The following is an 18107-nucleotide window of genomic DNA, read 5'->3' as shown; positions in this document are numbered from 1 at the left end:
ATTTTATGAGGTGAGTTAAGTCCATTAATTTATTCATGGTATCAGAGCCTCCCACATGACGAATGGAGATCCACACTACTTATCCCATGACAAGGACCAGGAAAAATACTGGCATGCACATGAGGAAGGGTATTGAGGAATAATCTCACATTGTCTGTAGACAATGTATTGGGTATGTTTATAAAGAATGAATAATTTTCTCTTGTTGAACCGGTTTTATGAGATGAGTTAGTCATATGAATTTCTTTAAAAATCACATATCATAATGAATTTCGCTTCCAAACAACTATTTGATGTAGGCATTATACCGAATCATATAAATTTTAATATCTATTTTTATTTATTTTTATTCACTTATTTATTATTTATTTTATGGATGAACGTAAAGATTTTCGCATCAACGTCCGAATCATCATCACGAGCCAAAAATGATTCTTTTCTCCCTGCGATTTGTTGTATTAACAAGATATTTCTCCAAAGTTGATCTAACAAATTAAAGAACTCTTGATCATGCTGTCTTGTTTGATGTCTCCACTTCATTGCAATCCTTACTCGTGTCAAGCTGAATACGTTGGTTCTATTAAAAAAAAAAAAAATGAATATATTGGTTTTATTTTAAAAAAACTATATTCGCAAGTCTGTTCATTCACATAACTATATAGTACTGGTATACATACTTATAGAGTAATTTGAATTTTTTAAATTGAGAATTGCTATAATTATAATTTTTTTTATAAAAATAAATTAATAAACTAGCATGACTTTATGTGGTAGGTAATATTTATTTTATAATAAAAATAAATTTACAATTTAATATAATACATGAAGTCGCATCAATTTATGAGTTTATTTTTATGAAATTTCTTAAGAACTAAAGTATTTATCTTTAAAATTATAGTCTGACAACTTGTAAGTAGTGAGACTATTATTTAAAGAAAAATATTTTAATTATAAAGAGATCTTATAAAAATAAATCTGTAAATTAACATGACTTGATGTAATATATTAAATTATAAAATTTATTTAATATTTCATTTAAACTCTCTCAACAAATAACATTATTCAATATACTTGCAAAAAGGGTGTTTTATTCAAGAGAACTGCTACACTCACAGAAGATTTCCACCGAAATCTTCTACCGAAAGGCAAATGTTTTTTTTTTTTTTTTGCTTTTTTTTCAATCATTTTTTTAAACACTTTAAATATTTTTAAAAAATATAAAAAAATCATAAATTCATTTAAAAACATTCCTTAATCACTAAGTAAAAATAAAAAAATAAAAAAAATAAAAAATATAATTTCGATAGAAATTTTCGGTGAAAATATTCTGGAGGAATAGCATTTTCCTTTATTCAAACCAAACACCAAGCAACACCACTTCACCGCCACATACCACGTCATCGGAGTCTCAAAAATCTACAAGCATCCTAGTTCAAAAAGAAATAAAAATCTCCAACATCGATTAATGCAATGCAACATGTTGGAATCAATACGCACCTCATTTGTTTTTGCGTTGAAATTAAAATTAAAAATAAAATAAAATATTATTAAAATATATTTTTTAATATTATTTTAATTTAAAAATTTGAAAAAATAAAATTTTTTATTTTATTTTATATAAAAATTTAAAAAATTATAATAATAAGATAAAATAAATTGATAGAAATTGGGAAAATAACGAAACTCATGGGCTAACAGAAGAGACTGCACATGAAAAGGTTGGGTTCGGACTCTTCAGAGAGTGTCAGAAAGCCCAACTCAAAAGTTTGCTACGTGTAATCTATGTCAAGAATCTCAACCATTAGATCTACCGGTGTCCGCGAGTGTAGGGAATCATTTCCCACCTCCAAATCTTCTTCGTTCCGTTTAGTCCCTCTTCCAGAAGTCCTTCTTGTCAATCACCTGAGAACCGCCTACGAATTAGAGCTCATCGGCAACTTCTCCCCTTATGGTACCCATTTTACTTCGCTCCGCTCTCCATTTATCATCCTTATTTTAATTTTATGCCTATTTTTACCTTTACTTTGAGGTTTTCTCTCTTGCCGTAGGGTTTTACTTAGGTAACTCATTTTCGTGTTTTAATCAATCTGAGTGTTTTCGCGGCCTATGAATTTTTATTTTATCCCGAATTGATCTAGTAGATCCGATTTATTGCTCTATCAATTTGGGAAAGTTTTCTCAAGGTTAGGAATCTCTGAGTCAGGTTCGATTGAACTTCCCCAACGATTGAAAATTTGCGAGCTGAGCTAAGATTTTCTATTTATTTTCCTTCCTCTACAATGGTTCAGCTGGTAAGTGCAGAGTATTAGGGGGTTCTAAGAGGAAATAACATTTGCTTACTTAATTAATTAAGTTTTGTTGCGACTTCTAGACGCACTTAGCAAGTTCTCTCTCAAAGTTTTCGTTGCGTGAGATTGTAGACAGATGTTTACTCGGCCTTTTGAAATCCATCTTCAGTTTGTATAGAAATTTTTATTTTGATAGAAATATGTGCTGCTCTTGGGAAGCTAAGTTTGATCGAGATTTCATTGGTTATTATTTTATCGGTGTTATTTCAATGCACCCATTGGGGAGGCCATAAAGATCGGGTATAGTAATCCTGACAACTCATATGAGTTTTGGGCATCATCACCTTGCAGTCTGCACCTGCTATTGGAGATCATAGAATCAGATTCTGATGATGTTGTCCACCTTAGTAAGGAAGGCGCATGTTATCTGACCAAATATATTTCTCCAAGAGTTTTTTAAGAAAAAATTTACCTATGGAAATATTTTCCATGCGACTAACATTAGTCTAAACAAATGGAGCCTAGAGCTAATGCTCACATAAGATGACACCCACCCCCAAAAAGGAAAAAGAAGAAAGAAAAAGGAATTGTTCGCAAAACAGATACATACATACACACATATATATTTTTTTTGATAGGTAAAAAGAAGTTTTATTGATCCACGTAAATAGGCAAAGCCCGAGTACACAGAAAGTATACAAGAAAGAGCCTAATTACAAACTATGTGCTACTGATAGTAGTGTACAAAACATTAAGTCTCGCTCCATCCCATACAATAGAAGAGGCCCAGAGCAACAAAGTATGAAAGAAGAAGTCCCTACACACACACACACACGCGCGCGCGCGCATGTATTTCTGAGACCAGTTTCCACTGTTGATGTTTTTCACCCCTTGGGTATTCGTTTTCCAGTTATACTTGTATGTGTGGATCAGGTCATGTTGGTATATCTAAGGTAGGTAGTATTGGTTTTTTATACTTGAAATGGGCTTAGATTATACACAGAAGAATTAATTCAAATGAGTTAACTTCTGAATTTATTTTGACTGCAATATTCACATGTAATATTTGACAGGCACCCATCAAGGGTATTCCTTATTTGCGAAGGACAGCTTTGGCTTGGCGCCACAGTGACTTGAGGGGCCTTGGCTTTAGAACATTCAGCACTCAGGGTGCCACAATCGCTAATACTCCACAGCCTCCACCACCTCCCCCACCGCCAGAGAAAACCCATTTTGGTGGTTTGAAAGATGAAGATCGAATTTTTACCAACTTATATGGATTGCATGACCCTTTTCTCAAAGGTGCCATGAAACGAGGCGACTGGTACAGAACCAAAGACTTAGTACTCAAGGGTGCTGATTGGATTGTCAATGAAATGAAGAAGTCTGGCCTCCGTGGACGTGGTGGTGCTGGTTTTCCATCCGGCCTAAAGTGGTCTTTCATGCCAAAAGTATCCGATGGTCGTCCTTCATATCTTGTTGTCAACGCTGATGAAAGTGAACCTGGGACCTGTAAGGACAGGGAAATTATGCGGCACGATCCACATAAACTATTGGAGGGTTGTCTAATTGCTGGGGTAGGGATGAGGGCTAGTGCAGCGTATATCTACATAAGAGGTGAGTATGTGAATGAACGAATAAACCTTGAAAGGGCCAGAAAGGAAGCCTATGAATCTGGATTATTGGGCAAGAATGCATGTGGATCCGGTTATGATTTTGATGTTCATATCCACTATGGAGCTGGGGCTTATATTTGTGGTGAAGAAACGGCACTTTTGGAGAGTCTTGAAGGGAAACAAGGGAAACCAAGATTGAAGCCTCCTTTCCCTGCTAATGCAGGGTTATATGGCTGCCCTACCACTGTGACAAATGTGGAAACAGTGGCTGTTTCTCCAACCATTTTAAGGCGTGGACCTGAGTGGTTTGCCAGCTTTGGTAGGAAGAATAATTCGGGGACAAAATTGTATTGCATATCTGGACACGTGAACAAGCCTTGCACCGTTGAAGAGGAGATGAGTATACCATTGAAAGAATTGATAGAAAGGCACTGTGGAGGTGTTAGAGGTGGATGGGACAATTTACTTGCTATAATTCCAGGTGGTTCATCTGTGCCACTGCTTCCCAAGCACATATGTGACGATGTGCTGATGGATTATGATGCACTCAAGGCTGTCCAGTCAGGATTGGGGACTGCAGCTGTGATTGTGATGGATAAATCGACAGATGTTGTAGATGCAATTGCAAGGCTCTCTTACTTCTACAAGCATGAGAGCTGTGGGCAATGCACACCTTGTCGGGAGGGGACAGGATGGCTTTGGATGATTATGGAAAGATTGAAAGTTGGGAATGCAAAGCTGGAAGAAATTGACATGCTTCAGGAGGTAACCAAACAGATTGAAGGGCACACAATCTGTGCATTGGGGGATGCTGCTGCTTGGCCAGTGCAGGGTCTTATTAGGCACTTTAGGCCAGAGCTTGAGAGAAGGATCAAGGAGCGTGCCGAGAAGGAGTTACTGGAGGCTGCTGCTTAAGCTTTCTGCTCAGGTTATTATTCTTTCATTTTGTATTTATTAAATGATGAGAAAGAAAGAATATAGCTGCTTAACTTGGGTGATTTGGTCGGTAATGTTACTAGATAGAAGACAGTTTGTGTTGCCTTTGTTTAGTGATCATGTAGAGAGGACTGTAGTGGCTGAATGGCCTCGGCTACTATTTCTCACTTACTGGAGGGCATGTAGTTTTAGTAATGTTGCTGCTTTCATCATGGAATCCGACTAAATTTTTCTGCTTCTTGGAGGAATATAAGTGGTTACAGAACATTACTTGTTCAGTTGGGCTATGCATTCTTTCATGTCGTCATGGTTCTTTACTGGGAATCATGTGAAAACACATAAGAAAACATTTTGATCATTGCTCACGGGCACTTAGCATAAAAAAGAGGCTACTTCACCTCATTGCATGACCCCACTTCATGTTTTGAGTCATTTGACTGAGGAAAAATCAACTGTATTGGTATGTAAGACATGCTGGACGAGCAATCCTGTTTACAAAGTTCAGTTAATGATATGAGACCTTAATATATATGAAAGTAATTCTTATGCATGCTTTTTCTCAGAATACTGAAAAAGAGAAAGAAATAGACTCCAAAATAGGCTCGACATTGCTGTGTTAGTTCAACAGGAAAAAAATGTTTAACATAGTCCAAGTAGATTTAGAAATCACCTTGAGATCTTCCACCGTCTGGAGGGTAGGATATGTTTGTTCGTTGCTGGTTGCAGTATTGGTAATAAATGTCTTGACAAATCTTTGCTGTGGGCTAAGGATGAATTTGTTTCTGTTTTGTAGGCTAAATGCTTTACTAGTGAATATCATTGAATAAAATGAAGACAGGGTCCCCAGATTTTGGGAAGATGGGTTACTCAGGCTTCTGGTGGTCCATTTGATATTCTGTTTGTTGCTAAGCTTTATCAAATCTGACTTCATTCACTGCCCCAGAGAAACCATGATTCGTTCTGGATATGCTGGGAAGGGATTAATTCATGTTTAAACGTTTCATTAAAACTTCTTTTTTATGTCACATCACATGTTGAGGAATTTTGTCAATAATATTTGCATTTTTTCTGTTGTGACATAGAATGATCATATTCAACAGCTTATCAGCAAAAAACGAATAGTACTGCGTGCTATAATTCTCATCGATTCAGACCCGAAACACAAACAACTGCAAAAAACACAAGGGTGTCTCAGGAAGTCATATGAATTGGGCGGTCTGATCTCGAGCTGTTTAGATAGTTGGAACTTGCATAGACGATTGAGCCGATCGTGGTCAACTCAAACTCAACATGCACCCGTGAAGCATGTGGTTCGTGTTTACGAGATTGGAAACTTAAGCCTATTAGAAATTAGAATGGGACTTCCATCTTTGTTGCGAAACACCCTTGCTTCTTAGTAGGCACATCTATTTTTCAGTAATCAGCAAGTGCCGTCTTCGGAGGGACACATGCAACTCCAACTTTTCGTTGCCGTCCAAAGGATATAGAACTTGAATATCATGGAAGTCCACTGATATTTCCCATTCATTATATTTGTCAAAGGCAAGCACCTTCATTGCGAACTTTTCATAAAAATCTACCATTTTCATCAGCAAAAGGCTCCAGCATCGTCAAAATAGTAATATTACATACAGTTATGAAATACATAAGTGTCGAGAAATTATTTTAAAAAAGAGTAGAGTCTATTATTAAAATATTAATTTTTTATTATATAAATTTTATATTAATTTTTTTTAAAAATAATTACGAGACATTTGTACATTTTATTTTATGACTGTAAATATAATTTATTATGATAAAAAAATCAGAAAATGAATAGAATTAGAGATCTATTTTGACTTTCGATAAATGGGCTAGAAAGGCTAATTTAATTTTGTTACTCATCATTTCACACATGATAAATTATATATATTTTTATTTTTTCAAAATTTTCTTTTGATTTTATTATTTTTAAATTTATTGAATTTTTTATTCATTATTTATATATTACACATTTTTTGATAAGAATAAAAAAAATATATATATATATTGTATGGTTTGTGAAGATGATTATAGAATTTTTCAGGCCGAAAACCCAATAACGTCTTTGCCTCGGCCTCGCTCCTCCAGACCGATGCTCTCCTCTCTTTATCGTTCCTTTCCTCCCCACCTTTTTCTAGGCCTTTCAGTTTACCTAAATATTATATTCATTAAAGCACGCTTTTCACACTCGACCTCGAAAGAAAATGAGAGCTCAACTCTGACAAGCACTGCACCAACAGAGAATCCCAACCTCTCTGCGTTCTCTTCTGCATTCATCAGTCTGAATTCGCGGCCAATTCTCTCTGTCGCTCTCTCTTGCTCCCGCTCCGGGACTTAATTTTACCGCACGTGCGTTCGCTCTCAGAGCTGCGTCCTCAACCTTCCATTTTCGTAGTTATTGCCTTTTCCCTTATAACACCCGCTTCGACAATCTTACCACTCGTGTTTGATTCTTTTATCTAGATCTGCTGCTTTTTTTCAGCCATACTATGCATTACCGTTTCCGTCTTTTTCCTCTTTCGTCCTTGATTCATTGCTCTGAATGTCATGCTGATTTTCTGTTTTTCTCTTCTTTTTCAAGTAATTGTATTGACTGCGACTGGAACTTTTTAGATAGAATTTTTCATCTTCATCTTCATTTTCTTCTCTTCCCAACTGTTACAAAACTGCTTCTACAGGAGTTGGAATTGTTTTTGCTATTTTGCTCTATCCCAGAGACTATGAAGCGTATGCATTTAGAAATGATTGTTTACTCTGCTATTATTTTGTTTTGGTTCGGTATACTCTAATAATATTTTCTTCATTGACTAATCATTTGTGAGACTCTTCTCCTGGCATATAAAATAATGTTTAGTGTAGTTGAATGAATGGAGTGGGTTATATGTACGCAAGCAAGACTGTTAGAAAGTTTTAGATTTGTTTCGTTCTCTTTCTTACTCTCAGAATCGAAGATCTTTCTTTTTTATATAGGCACCTTAATCCTTATATAATAAATCGGTGGACTTCTCCGCCAGTTTTATGGTTCTTGTAGAGTTCGCGATTCTGATTTTGTTTAATTGTGTTATGGTTTCATAAACATAGATGCATTGTGACTGATCGTACCAGCTAAGGGCCCATCGGCAATATTCAATCACAATGGTGCTTGGGCTGAGATCAAAGAGTCGGAAAAGTGTTTCAGTTCAGGTTGATTACTTTATCCATGTACAGGAGGTGAAGCCATGGCCGCCATCAGAATCTTTGAAATCTTCTCGGTCACTGTTGATTCAGTGGGAAAATGGTGATCAGAACTCTGGGTCCTTTACTTGTGGTGTTGGGGATGGAAGAATTGGAATCGGCGAGTCTTTCAGGCTTCCGGTTACTTTATGTAGGGAAGTATCCAGAAAAGGCACAACCCGTGAAAGTTTTTTGAAGAACAACTTAGAGTTTTACGTGTATGATGCTCGAAGGGAGAAGGCGGTCAAAGGTCAACTCTTGGCGACGGCTACGATAAACCTTGCAGATTATGGAGTTATCAAAGAAACCATAACCATTAGTGCTCAGGTGAACTGCAAGCGGAGCTTCAAACACTCGACGCTACCAGTTCTTTACGTGAACATTCAACCTCTTGATAAAGATAGCTCTAGCTCGTCACCAATGGGCAGCTTGTTGAAGGAAGTGTCGCTGGACAAAAGCGAATCGTATTCGGAACTTACTAATGAAGGGAATGCTGAGGAAACTGAGATGGCTTCATTTACTGACGATGATAATGATGATCTTTCACCTCATTTATCACAAACCATCACCTCTTTTGCTTTCGAGGCTAGAGGATGGTCACCGCCTAAAAGAAATCAGGTGCACAATATCATTGCTTTCTTATGCGTTCTCAACGAGTGCATTAAAAAAAGAGTAATCCTTTAAAAGTATGCAAGCATCGTGCAGTTATTTTAAAAAAGAGCGTGGTGTACTATTAAAAAATTAATTTTTTTTCTAAGTTGGTCCCATATTTATACATTTTTTTCAAAGAAATTATACTGTGCTTCACTTCACGATTGTAAATATCATTTCTGTAAAAATCATATCCCCTTTTTGTTTGGATTGATTTATTTCTGTTCCTTTCATTCGGAATACATATTAGCTTTGCTTCGTTGCTTGAAGTTGAATTGGAAATAGGAATTTCATTTCTATGTGATTCGAGATTCTGGATGTTGTATAATTCTTGGATATAATATTTGTGTAATCTAATATAATTACCTGGATTTAGTGTGGGAGGGTAGTGAATGAGTCTCACATTGCTTAGAAAGAAGAAGTTTTCACCATTTATGATGATTCTAAGAGGCTCCAATTGTAACATTGAGGAGTATATGCCAAGATGTGGTTTGGGGGTTGTTGAAATCAATTCCAAACTAGGCCCTATTTGGAGAGTGAAAGTGTCTTATTTCATCTCATAATTACAACTTTTTCAAATTTCATACCAAATATAATAAACAATTCAATTTTTTCAAATTCCAAAACAATAATAATATTAAAAAATAATATTCTAACAATATATTATTCAATTTTCATCTCAACTCATTATCCAACGGCACCTAAGTGAACTGTCAAACTGGAATTGGGCTAGTAATCAAAACCAATGTCTGGAGCCCAGTTCCATGGAATAGAACATTGAAATCAAATTTTCATATGCCTGCATGTAATTATGGTCTTATTGGGTGAAGATGCTCGAGGCTGTCCAAAGATGCTCGAGGATTCAGTATGGCAACATGGGATGGCTAGTTGGATGCATAAGTCAATACGTAATTGTATATATCTGTTCCAACTTGATGAATTTATTCAAGTTGTACTCTATTGAAGTTCTTTATAAGATGATAAAAAAAAATAATGTATGTTTTTCTAGCTTATGGTATATTCTTAAGCCATACTAGCCACCCATCTGGAAGTTATTTATTGATTTTGTCCACCTAGTTAATAACTCCAACCAATGTATCTATTCTTATTTTGAATGAATAATGGATATATTTTACAAAAGGCTCATAGTGAAGTGTGTAGACATTATGGTCCTGAACCTTGCAAATGGGTGAGTTAAACGAACTGTAGCTGTGACCTGCCTGTCTACTATGCTCATATTGGAAGAGGGACGATCTGATTCGTTGCCTTTATATTTTCCTAGCAGATTTCTTTGTGCAGTTTTGGGTTCTTTAACAGTCACTTGTCTTTAAATCGCAGATCAAATCAGAATCAGCTAAGGATAGCACAGAAAGGGTTAATATTGGAATTTTGGAAGATGAAGAGACAAAGGAGCTGCAGGAAAATGGACAGGGAGAATATGGCTTACAAGTGGAGCCATACAATCTAGAAGAAAAACTAGTTGGCAAATTATCAGAACATTCTGCCCTAAATCAAGTCAAATTCAGGAATGATACTCTTTCATTAAGGAGGAATTCACTTGGATTTGCGGAAAGTGTCAATAGAATTAATGAACTAAAACAAGTGAAGTCTGCCAATAGCAGTGTCATGATCAGCACTAGTCAGCTCAGGGAACAGGGAGACAACATTATTGCTCCTGAAGCTGCTTGTACCTCAAGTTATTCAACTAATGAAAATGAAGCTACATTGAGCAGCTTGTCTGATGGAAAAGTCAAGTTAGAATCTAAAATTGAAATGATTGAGGAAGAGTTCCCTTTCAACTCTGCCAATAGCAATGGGATGTTCAGCACCAGTCAGCTCAGGGAACAGGGAGTAAACATTAATGTTCCAGAAGCTGTTAGTGCCACGAGCTATTCACCTAATGAAAGTGAAGCAACAGTACGTGGCTTCTCTGATGGAAAAGCCGAATTAGAATCTAAAATTGAAATGCTCGAGGAAGAGTTGCGGGAAGCTGCTGCTGTTGAGGTTGCCCTTTATTCAGTGGTTGCGGAGCATGGGAGTTCTGCAACCAAGGTCCATGCTCCAGCTCGGCGCCTTTCTAGGTTCTATCTCCATGCTTGTAAAGCAAGGTCCCCAGCTAACAGGGCAAGTGCAGCTAGAACTGCTGTTTCGGGATTAGTTCCAGTTGCTAAAGCATGTGGAAATGATGTTCCGAGGTATGTACAAAACGCCTTTCATAGAATGTTTAAAGCATGCGCAAATTATGTTGCATATAAAAATTTGGCTGTGTATCATAGACAAAGTCAATCTTGTTTTGCAAATTGTCAAAACCTGAAGCCCCACTAAGCTGAAGCTAAGATGCTTGACTGTTATTTTAGTGATACATATTACTCATGCTTGGGTTCCTAATTCAACTCGGAAACCTTCAGGAGAAATCATAATCTTCCAGGCTTCCAAGATTCTAGATTTTTTTTAATTTAATTTTTTAATTTTTGCCTTCTTTAAACAGGTTGACTTTCTGGTTGTCAAATTCAATTTTGTTGAGAGCCATTGTCAGCCAGGCAGTTGATAAATTACAACTTTGCGCTGGACCAAACACCAGCCGTAGTGGTGATGGAAATGGGTTGGGTGAGAAGTCCTCCCCAAACTGCCAAGAGCCATCTCTTCACCTGGAACAGAAAAATAATACGGAGGAATATTTTGATGACTGGGAGGACCCACAAACATTTATAGTTGCATTGGAAAACGTTGAAGCATGGATCTTCAGCCGAATCATTGAGTCTGTGTGGTGGCAGGTCCAATTCTCTCTCTTTTTCTTCTGCTGCTCTAAGTTCTCTCACAAAGAAGATTCTGACTTACATTTGATGACTAATTTATTTTGTTATTTGACTGTGTTCAGACTCTGACTCCACATATGCAACCTTCTGCTGCCAAGGGCTCAGGCTTAAGGAAATCCCATGGAAGGAAATATGGTTTAGGTGATCAGGAGCAGGTGAACTTCTCAATAGATCTTTGGAAGAAAGCTTTCAAGGATGCTTGTGAAAGACTTTGTCCTCTTCGAGCTGGAGGGCATCAGTGTGGCTGCTTGCCTGTGCTGGCTAGATTGGTACATTAACACATTCAAAATTCCTACCTCAAATATGTGCCATAAGTATGAGATTTCTGGTTTGTAAATCGGAATGACAACTTCAAGTTGTGTTTTGTCCAATTGTGTCACAGTTGAAAATCAAATATGGGGAGATAAATTTCCTAGCAAGCCACTTATAAAAAAAATATATTCATATAAAAAATTTGATGAATTCATTATGATCAATGATGTATGCTTGACCTGATACATTGACGATAATAGCAACCTATTGGAGGGTATGTTGATGGCAATCTCTGTAGTTCTGTCATTTGCTGTGTGAGTATTGTGGTATCTATATTGTTGGTGCTCTATTGTACTGTGGTGCAAATGCAATGTGTGGCCTGTTACCAGCACTCTAGTTTGGTGGAATAGTTGTTGTTTCCAAGCTCTCATCAATGGAATTCTTTTTGTACTTATGACCATCCAAATTAAGAATCTTAGCCATAGTTTGCTTGATTGAGTTGTATTTGAGGTTTTCTAATGAAGGTAAGTAATAAAAGAACCTAACCTTAAATGTATTTTTAGGGTTTTTGGAATGGCTACCTGCTCTAAATCACCTCAGCAGCCCATATTGTTTTTTCTTGTAACTTACACCTACGGATGTGTAGTGTTTTACTTATATAACTACAAGGTCATGTCCCATATTATAAATACCTGGCTAGATCAAGTGCCTCAAAAGGAGGCAAATCCTGTACTTCATGTTTTCTGAAATTTGTTAACATGTTTTTGTGTTTGAGATTTGTATAATTGTTAGCATTCTGGAATGCAGTCGGATAGAAAACTTGTGCTTTTGTGTTGTATTTGTAGGTAATGGAGCAGTTGGTGGGTAGATTAGACGTGGCAATGTTCAATGCTATTCTTCGCGAATCAGCTGAAGAGATTCCAACAGATCCTGTTTCTGATCCCATTAGTGATTCAAAAGTTCTGCCTGTTCCTGCTGGAAAATCAAGCTTTGGGTCTGGTGCCCAGCTAAAAAATGCTGTGAGTTCTCCCTTTTTTCTCAGCAGGCCAATTTTATATCATTATCAATCAACCATTTTCATTATTTACTCGCCTTCTCATTTCATCTCCCAGGAGTTACTGTTCTAATCCTCTTTAGTGACATTCTTGAATATTTTGTTTACTACTTTCGTCTCCATATCACAAAATTTACACCCTTTTGATCAGTCGGCAGTATATTATTCAAAATCAACTACCCTGGGGGGTGTTTGTATTTTTCTCGACTTTTTGTGGGCCCTGAGAAATACAATGCTTAATGACATTATATCTTGCACACTAATTTTCACTTGTCAGAATATGGTGGCGAAGAATCGACTAAGTTCATTGGCCAAAGAAATAAAAATAAGTAGCTTAATTAATTGATAGACGTGACTTGATGATTACATCTTTTGGATGCTTTATACCATCTTTGTGAAGTTGTGTCCATGTTACTTCTGTAGATGAATGTTAGGTATCAGAAATGAATAGTCATCGCATAGCATCACCAGAGAGAACCCTTTAAGTTGTAAATTACAAAATTGATTAATTTGCTGGTCCTTGCTTCTCGAGAGTATGCAAGATGTGTCCAGTTTGATAACACTGTTTGGAGCCTTAGTTTGAGGACAAGTCTGATTATCTTAACAGCGGTCTTCTGTCAAATTTGTACAAGCAAAAAATTTCTTCTTTAAAGTTTGCTCCTTTTCAGCATCGGTTGGGAGTTAGTTTAATCTGCATTCTGTTGAGTTATAACAACTCATCTGGATTTGTTTGAAGTTTCTTGTTCTGTCTTTGGACTTCTCTGAAAGTATGAAAGCAAATGATAGTCTCAAGTCCCATCATTGTGAAGGAATTCTTGATTAAAGTTCTTTGCTCTCCTTTCTTTGTGCTTGCAGATAGGAAACTGGTCAAGATGGCTCACAGATCTATTTGGAATTGATGATGACAATGCCTCTGAAGATGGGGTTGAACTTGATGATGACAAGAAACTGGAATGTGAGACACCCTTCAAGGCTTTCCATCTCCTTCATGCATTGAGTGATCTCATGATGCTTCCTTTTGAAATTCTTGCTGATAGGTCCACAAGAAAAGAGGTAAAATCTTGTAACTTTAATGCTTTCGATTGATTTTCCCTCTTCCTGTTCTTTTGCTTTGCATCACTGTTTAAAAGTTAATGTTTGTAGGTCTGCCCCAAATTTGGTGGGTCATTAATCAAGAGGGTTCTTATTAATTTTGTCCCCGATGAGTTTTGCCCAGACCCAATTCCACTGGCTGTTCTTAAGGCCCTGGATTCTGAGGTTAGTCCATACCAAGCATCGGCTTATATTCTCTGTAAAATTTTGCTTCCCACATGCTTGTTAAGATTACAAAGGTTTCATTTGCTTCCCCTCATGGTTGTTATACGATTTGTTGATTTGCAATGATTCCTTTACTGGTAAAAAAAAAACAGAGAGTGAATAATAATTTTCATCTGATGTAGAATCTAACTAACATCATTTTCCATAAAACTCACTGAATTAGCCTTGATATTCCTTTTTCTGTTCGGCTTTATCTTTGATTTAGGACCACCTTGAGGCCGATGAATTTTCCATCACAAGCTTTCCATGCACTGCAACTCCTACAGTCTATCAACCACCTACAGCAGCTTCACTAATAAGCATCATAGGAGAAATTGGAAATCAATCTATGACAAGTGGCTCATCAGTGCTTCGAAAATCATATACTAGTGATGATGAACTTGATGAGTTGGATTCACCCATGACTTCAATTGTCTTAGACAACTTCCGGGTTTCTCCTACTTTGGAAAAACCCAACCTGATGCCAAGAGAGGTGGAGGTCGAAAGGTTGTCAGATACAAACTTCTGCGGGAGGTATGGAGATCAGATGGCGAATAGCAATGTTTCATTTATTTCTCTCACAGATGTATGTATGTATGCATATAAAGATAGAGAGTGCTTTTGGCTAAATAGTGAATCTGGGACATAAAATTTGTACTAAAATTGAAGAGAAGGTGAGGTAACGTTAGGAGATATAGCTGGCTTATCCTCGAAATCTTAATTTGATCGTTGCCAGAATCATGATGCATATTAGTTGATGATTAGCACTTAACAGAGATGTTTTGATCAGCTGCAGCCTGCAACACAATAACTAAAGGTGAACTTTCATGATATTTCCTGTTCAAGTTCTTTTCAACTATAGTTACATTTGTTCAATTTCTCATTTTTATTAATCACCACCTCCATCCTGTATCTTCGGAATTTGGCTATAAAGACGACTCGAGAGCTTGTTATGGCTTTAACCGGTAACCCGAGTAAAATCGCACTCGCAACGTTCAATGCATGCAATTCCTTACGGTAACGACTTATTAAGGCGGAGTATGGTTAAGGAGGCGGGCAAACTGATGGCATCGACAAGCCTTCGTATAATATCCTATTTCAAGTCAGATTTCCGTGCATCGCCAACAAATGCTATAGCAGCTCAGGTAGGTAGGAGTCAAATATTTGGGGAGCAAATCATGATAGGGGACGATTCCATTAAAAAATAATATTATTCAGTTGTTTAAAATATTATATTATTCAGTTGTTTAATTATTAATTCTTCAATAAAATTCGATATTATATCTAATTTTTTCTATATTCTTCTAACGACGAATTCATCAATAACTCTTGGGTTTTTTATGCTTTTTTTTTTATTTTTAGTTTTTCATATATTATTATATAGATTTTGCAAACTCCGGTGCATGGTTATAATTAGTTAGCCATTAACTGCTCGAGTTTGGATCACTTGTAGTGACATACTATTTTAATAATTATTCATTTAAGGGTAATGCTGGGCATCAATCGGAAGTTGCAGCACACCTTTAAGATTTTTTTTTTTTCCTTCAACTCAACACGGTGTGTTGAGGATGTAAACTGATATTTTTTATTTCTCTTCATTTAAACTGATGGGCCTATCACATTTCTGAATAACAGTTCTAATTAATGAGGTAAAAAGGCAATTAATGCCCTTGTTTGTTTTTTGTTTTTGTTTTTTTTTTAAAATATCTCATTTTTTTTTAAAGATAAAATAAGATGAGTTGAAATTAAAATTAGAAATTAAATAAAATATTGTTAGAATATATATTTTTAATATTATTTTTATTTTAGAATTTGAAAAAATAGAATTGTTTATTTTATTTTGTGTAAAAATTTATAATAATTAGATGGAATGAGATGAAATGAAATGAGTTGTGAAAAAAACGAGGCTAAATCAAAGAATATTCAATAATTCATTCTATTCATAAGTTGGTGTAAGAATACACTATCTATATCATTGATGTATTACGATTTGATTCGCAAAATTTAAATTTTTTAATTTTTCTAATTACAAATCAAATCTTGCTACCTCAGTAATGAATGTGTAGCCAACACTCTTAGCTTATGAATAGAATGAGTCCTACCCAAAAACTCATAGATTAATTGGGTTCAATGACATGATTATATTATATATATAGAGATCAGATGGTGCCTGAAAAGTCAAGTTTGGTTCATATACGTGTATCCACGTCTCTCTACATGATCTGCATGCTTGTCTGTACGCTAAATATAATTTACGCATGCTATAAAAAATTTTACGCAATATCTTCTCTTCTTGATCATGTATGTATATATATATATATATATATATATATATATATATATACATACGTTGTTGATGGATCCTGATTCCGTAAGAGCACAGAGTACGTACTAAAAACATAAACAAAACGTGAACGACATGATTGCCACCTCTCGATTTCTGATCTTCTACGATGCATGCATGGTGCCAAGATATATCTACAAACACAGACACGAGTGATTGATAATATATTGCGTTCAAATCACCTTAAGAGCTTTAAGCCAATTTTAGAGTGAAATTTATATATATTATATATCTAAGCTGCGATCTCGTAATGATCGATGATCATGAGTATTAGCCATTATTCCACTAAAGAGACAAATTTGTTGTGACACCTCTCCTTATTTTTCCATTCAGTTGTCTATTTTCTTCGTGGATTAGGTTCAGTTTCGTTGTCATGCTGCGTGGTGACAAGACACTTGACCTATTTTTTTTTTTTTTTTCCATAATTACTTATCTGTACTCCTCTTCATGGATTTGGTTCAATTTCGTTTGGAGATGACGTGGTGAAATTAAAATATATGATCTATAATATTAGTTGCAAATGATCCACACGATCATCATGTCCTCTTTGTTTCTGTGTCATGAGTGATGAAAAGCCTTACATATTTTAAAACGCATATATAGCAGGAGTTCCTTGTGACGACTGAGCTTTTGATCTTTTCAATCATATGATGATCATGCGAAACAAGATTTCACTCTGTAATTTTGTCAAAGGAAAAGGACAAAACCGTGTTAGCGGTTACATGCAAATCGACCACCTTAACTTAACCCGCAACATGTTAGATCAGCTGACTCCTTTGTTGAAGCAATTAATAAAACAAAAATGCTGTTTGCACCCAGGAGGGGGTACCCACCGCGTACTCGTGATTCCACGTCAGCTTATTGAAACGGTGCGTATCACACACTCGTTTTGCCTCCTCGCTTCTTGAAACATGAGCTATCTTCTCAGTTCCTAAAACTCAGCTCCTCATGAACTTTGCACCCTCGTGACGGTATATACTCTGTTTCGAAGAAACTCGAAATCCAGCAACCTGCACGGCCATGGAACCCCGCACAGAACACAACAACCTTCCCAAGCAACCTAAAGATGATTCACACAGGGAGGTCATCTTCTTCACCACCAACAAGCTGCCCCACGGACGTGCAGGAAGACAAAACACGAAGGGAGGTACTGGATTTTTGTCATCTTCTTGTTCACATGCCCTAAACCGAATCTCCTATTGGTATTGTTTCTTCAACCCATGATTTCGATGTTCCCAAATTAACCAAATGGTATATACACATTTTGAATAACTGGAAACCCTATACACAATAGGACAAGCTTGTACGTGCTTACCTTCACAAATAAAAGTGATTGTGAAATCAGGTAACCAAACAAAAAATGCATAAACTTACAACTCTAAAGTTTGTTTGCAACAACAGAATCCAAACTCCACAAGGGTTTCACCACGAGGAGGCCACCACTGAAGGACCTGTATTGGAGTTACAAAGGGCACAAATCACATTCAGTGGCTTTTCTATAACACAAAACTGAGGTAAACCTCAACTTCTTAAGTTTACTATCAGGAATATTACTTCAAGAAAATACATTACACTTCAAGTTCTTAATGATAGCATCAAGAATATTAGATCAAATTATAC

The 18107-nt window shown here is 36.2% G+C and overlaps 2 protein-coding genes across 4 annotated transcripts; both read left to right on the top strand.

Moving 5' to 3' along the window:
- The first annotated feature begins 1828 nt into the window (after nt 1-1828).
- Nucleotides 1829-6340, top strand: LOC109019742 (NADH dehydrogenase [ubiquinone] flavoprotein 1, mitochondrial-like). The gene is made up of 3 exons (XM_019002104.2): nt 1829-1951; nt 3362-4832; nt 5634-6340. The coding sequence occupies exons 1-2, from the start codon at nt 1949-1951 to the stop codon at nt 4817-4819; spliced, it is 1461 nt and encodes a 486-aa protein (XP_018857649.2). The 5' UTR covers nt 1829-1948; the 3' UTR covers nt 4820-4832; nt 5634-6340.
- Nucleotides 6341-6922: 582 nt separating this feature from the next.
- On the top strand, nt 6923-15325 carry LOC109019749. 3 transcript variants are annotated; one of them, XR_004798017.1, is made up of 10 exons: nt 6923-7255; nt 7943-8692; nt 10064-10920; nt 11214-11499; nt 11604-11810; nt 12639-12812; nt 13703-13900; nt 13991-14104; nt 14370-14960; nt 15078-15325. XR_004798017.1 is itself a non-coding variant. In XM_019002122.2 (9 exons), the coding sequence occupies exons 2-9, from the start codon at nt 7997-7999 to the stop codon at nt 14790-14792; spliced, it is 2955 nt and encodes a 984-aa protein (XP_018857667.2). In that variant the 5' UTR covers nt 6923-7210; nt 7943-7996; the 3' UTR covers nt 14793-15325. The 3 variants fall into 3 exon arrangements, 2 of the variants coding, with proteins under 2 accessions (XP_018857667.2, XP_018857658.2); XM_019002122.2 differs by having other exon boundaries at nt 6923-7210; nt 14370-15325; XM_019002113.2 differs by having other exon boundaries at nt 14370-15325.
- The last annotated feature ends 2782 nt before the right edge of the window (nt 15326-18107 follow it).

The sequence above is a fragment of the Juglans regia genome, chromosome 13 (genome assembly GCF_001411555.2).
Source record: "Juglans regia cultivar Chandler chromosome 13, Walnut 2.0, whole genome shotgun sequence".
NCBI classification, from domain to species: Eukaryota; Viridiplantae; Streptophyta; class Magnoliopsida; order Fagales; family Juglandaceae; genus Juglans; species Juglans regia.
The sequence above is the reverse complement of the archived record's forward strand: the minus strand, read 5'-3'. Positions and strand labels throughout refer to the sequence as shown.

What these genes read in the sequence shown, in the direction of transcription:
- LOC109019749 (XM_019002122.2), top strand. Translation starts at nt 7,997, where the DNA reads ATGGTGCTTGGGCTGAGATCAAAGAGTCGGAAAAGTGTTTCAGTTCAG. An exon ending in TGTGGAAATGATGTTCCGAG is followed by an intron (nt 10,921 to 11,213) that starts GTATGTACAAAA and finishes TTCTTTAAACAG; the next exon opens with GTTGACTTTCTGGTTGTCAA. An exon ending in TGCCTGTGCTGGCTAGATTG is followed by an intron (nt 11,811 to 12,638) that starts GTACATTAACAC and finishes TTGTATTTGTAG; the next exon opens with GTAATGGAGCAGTTGGTGGG.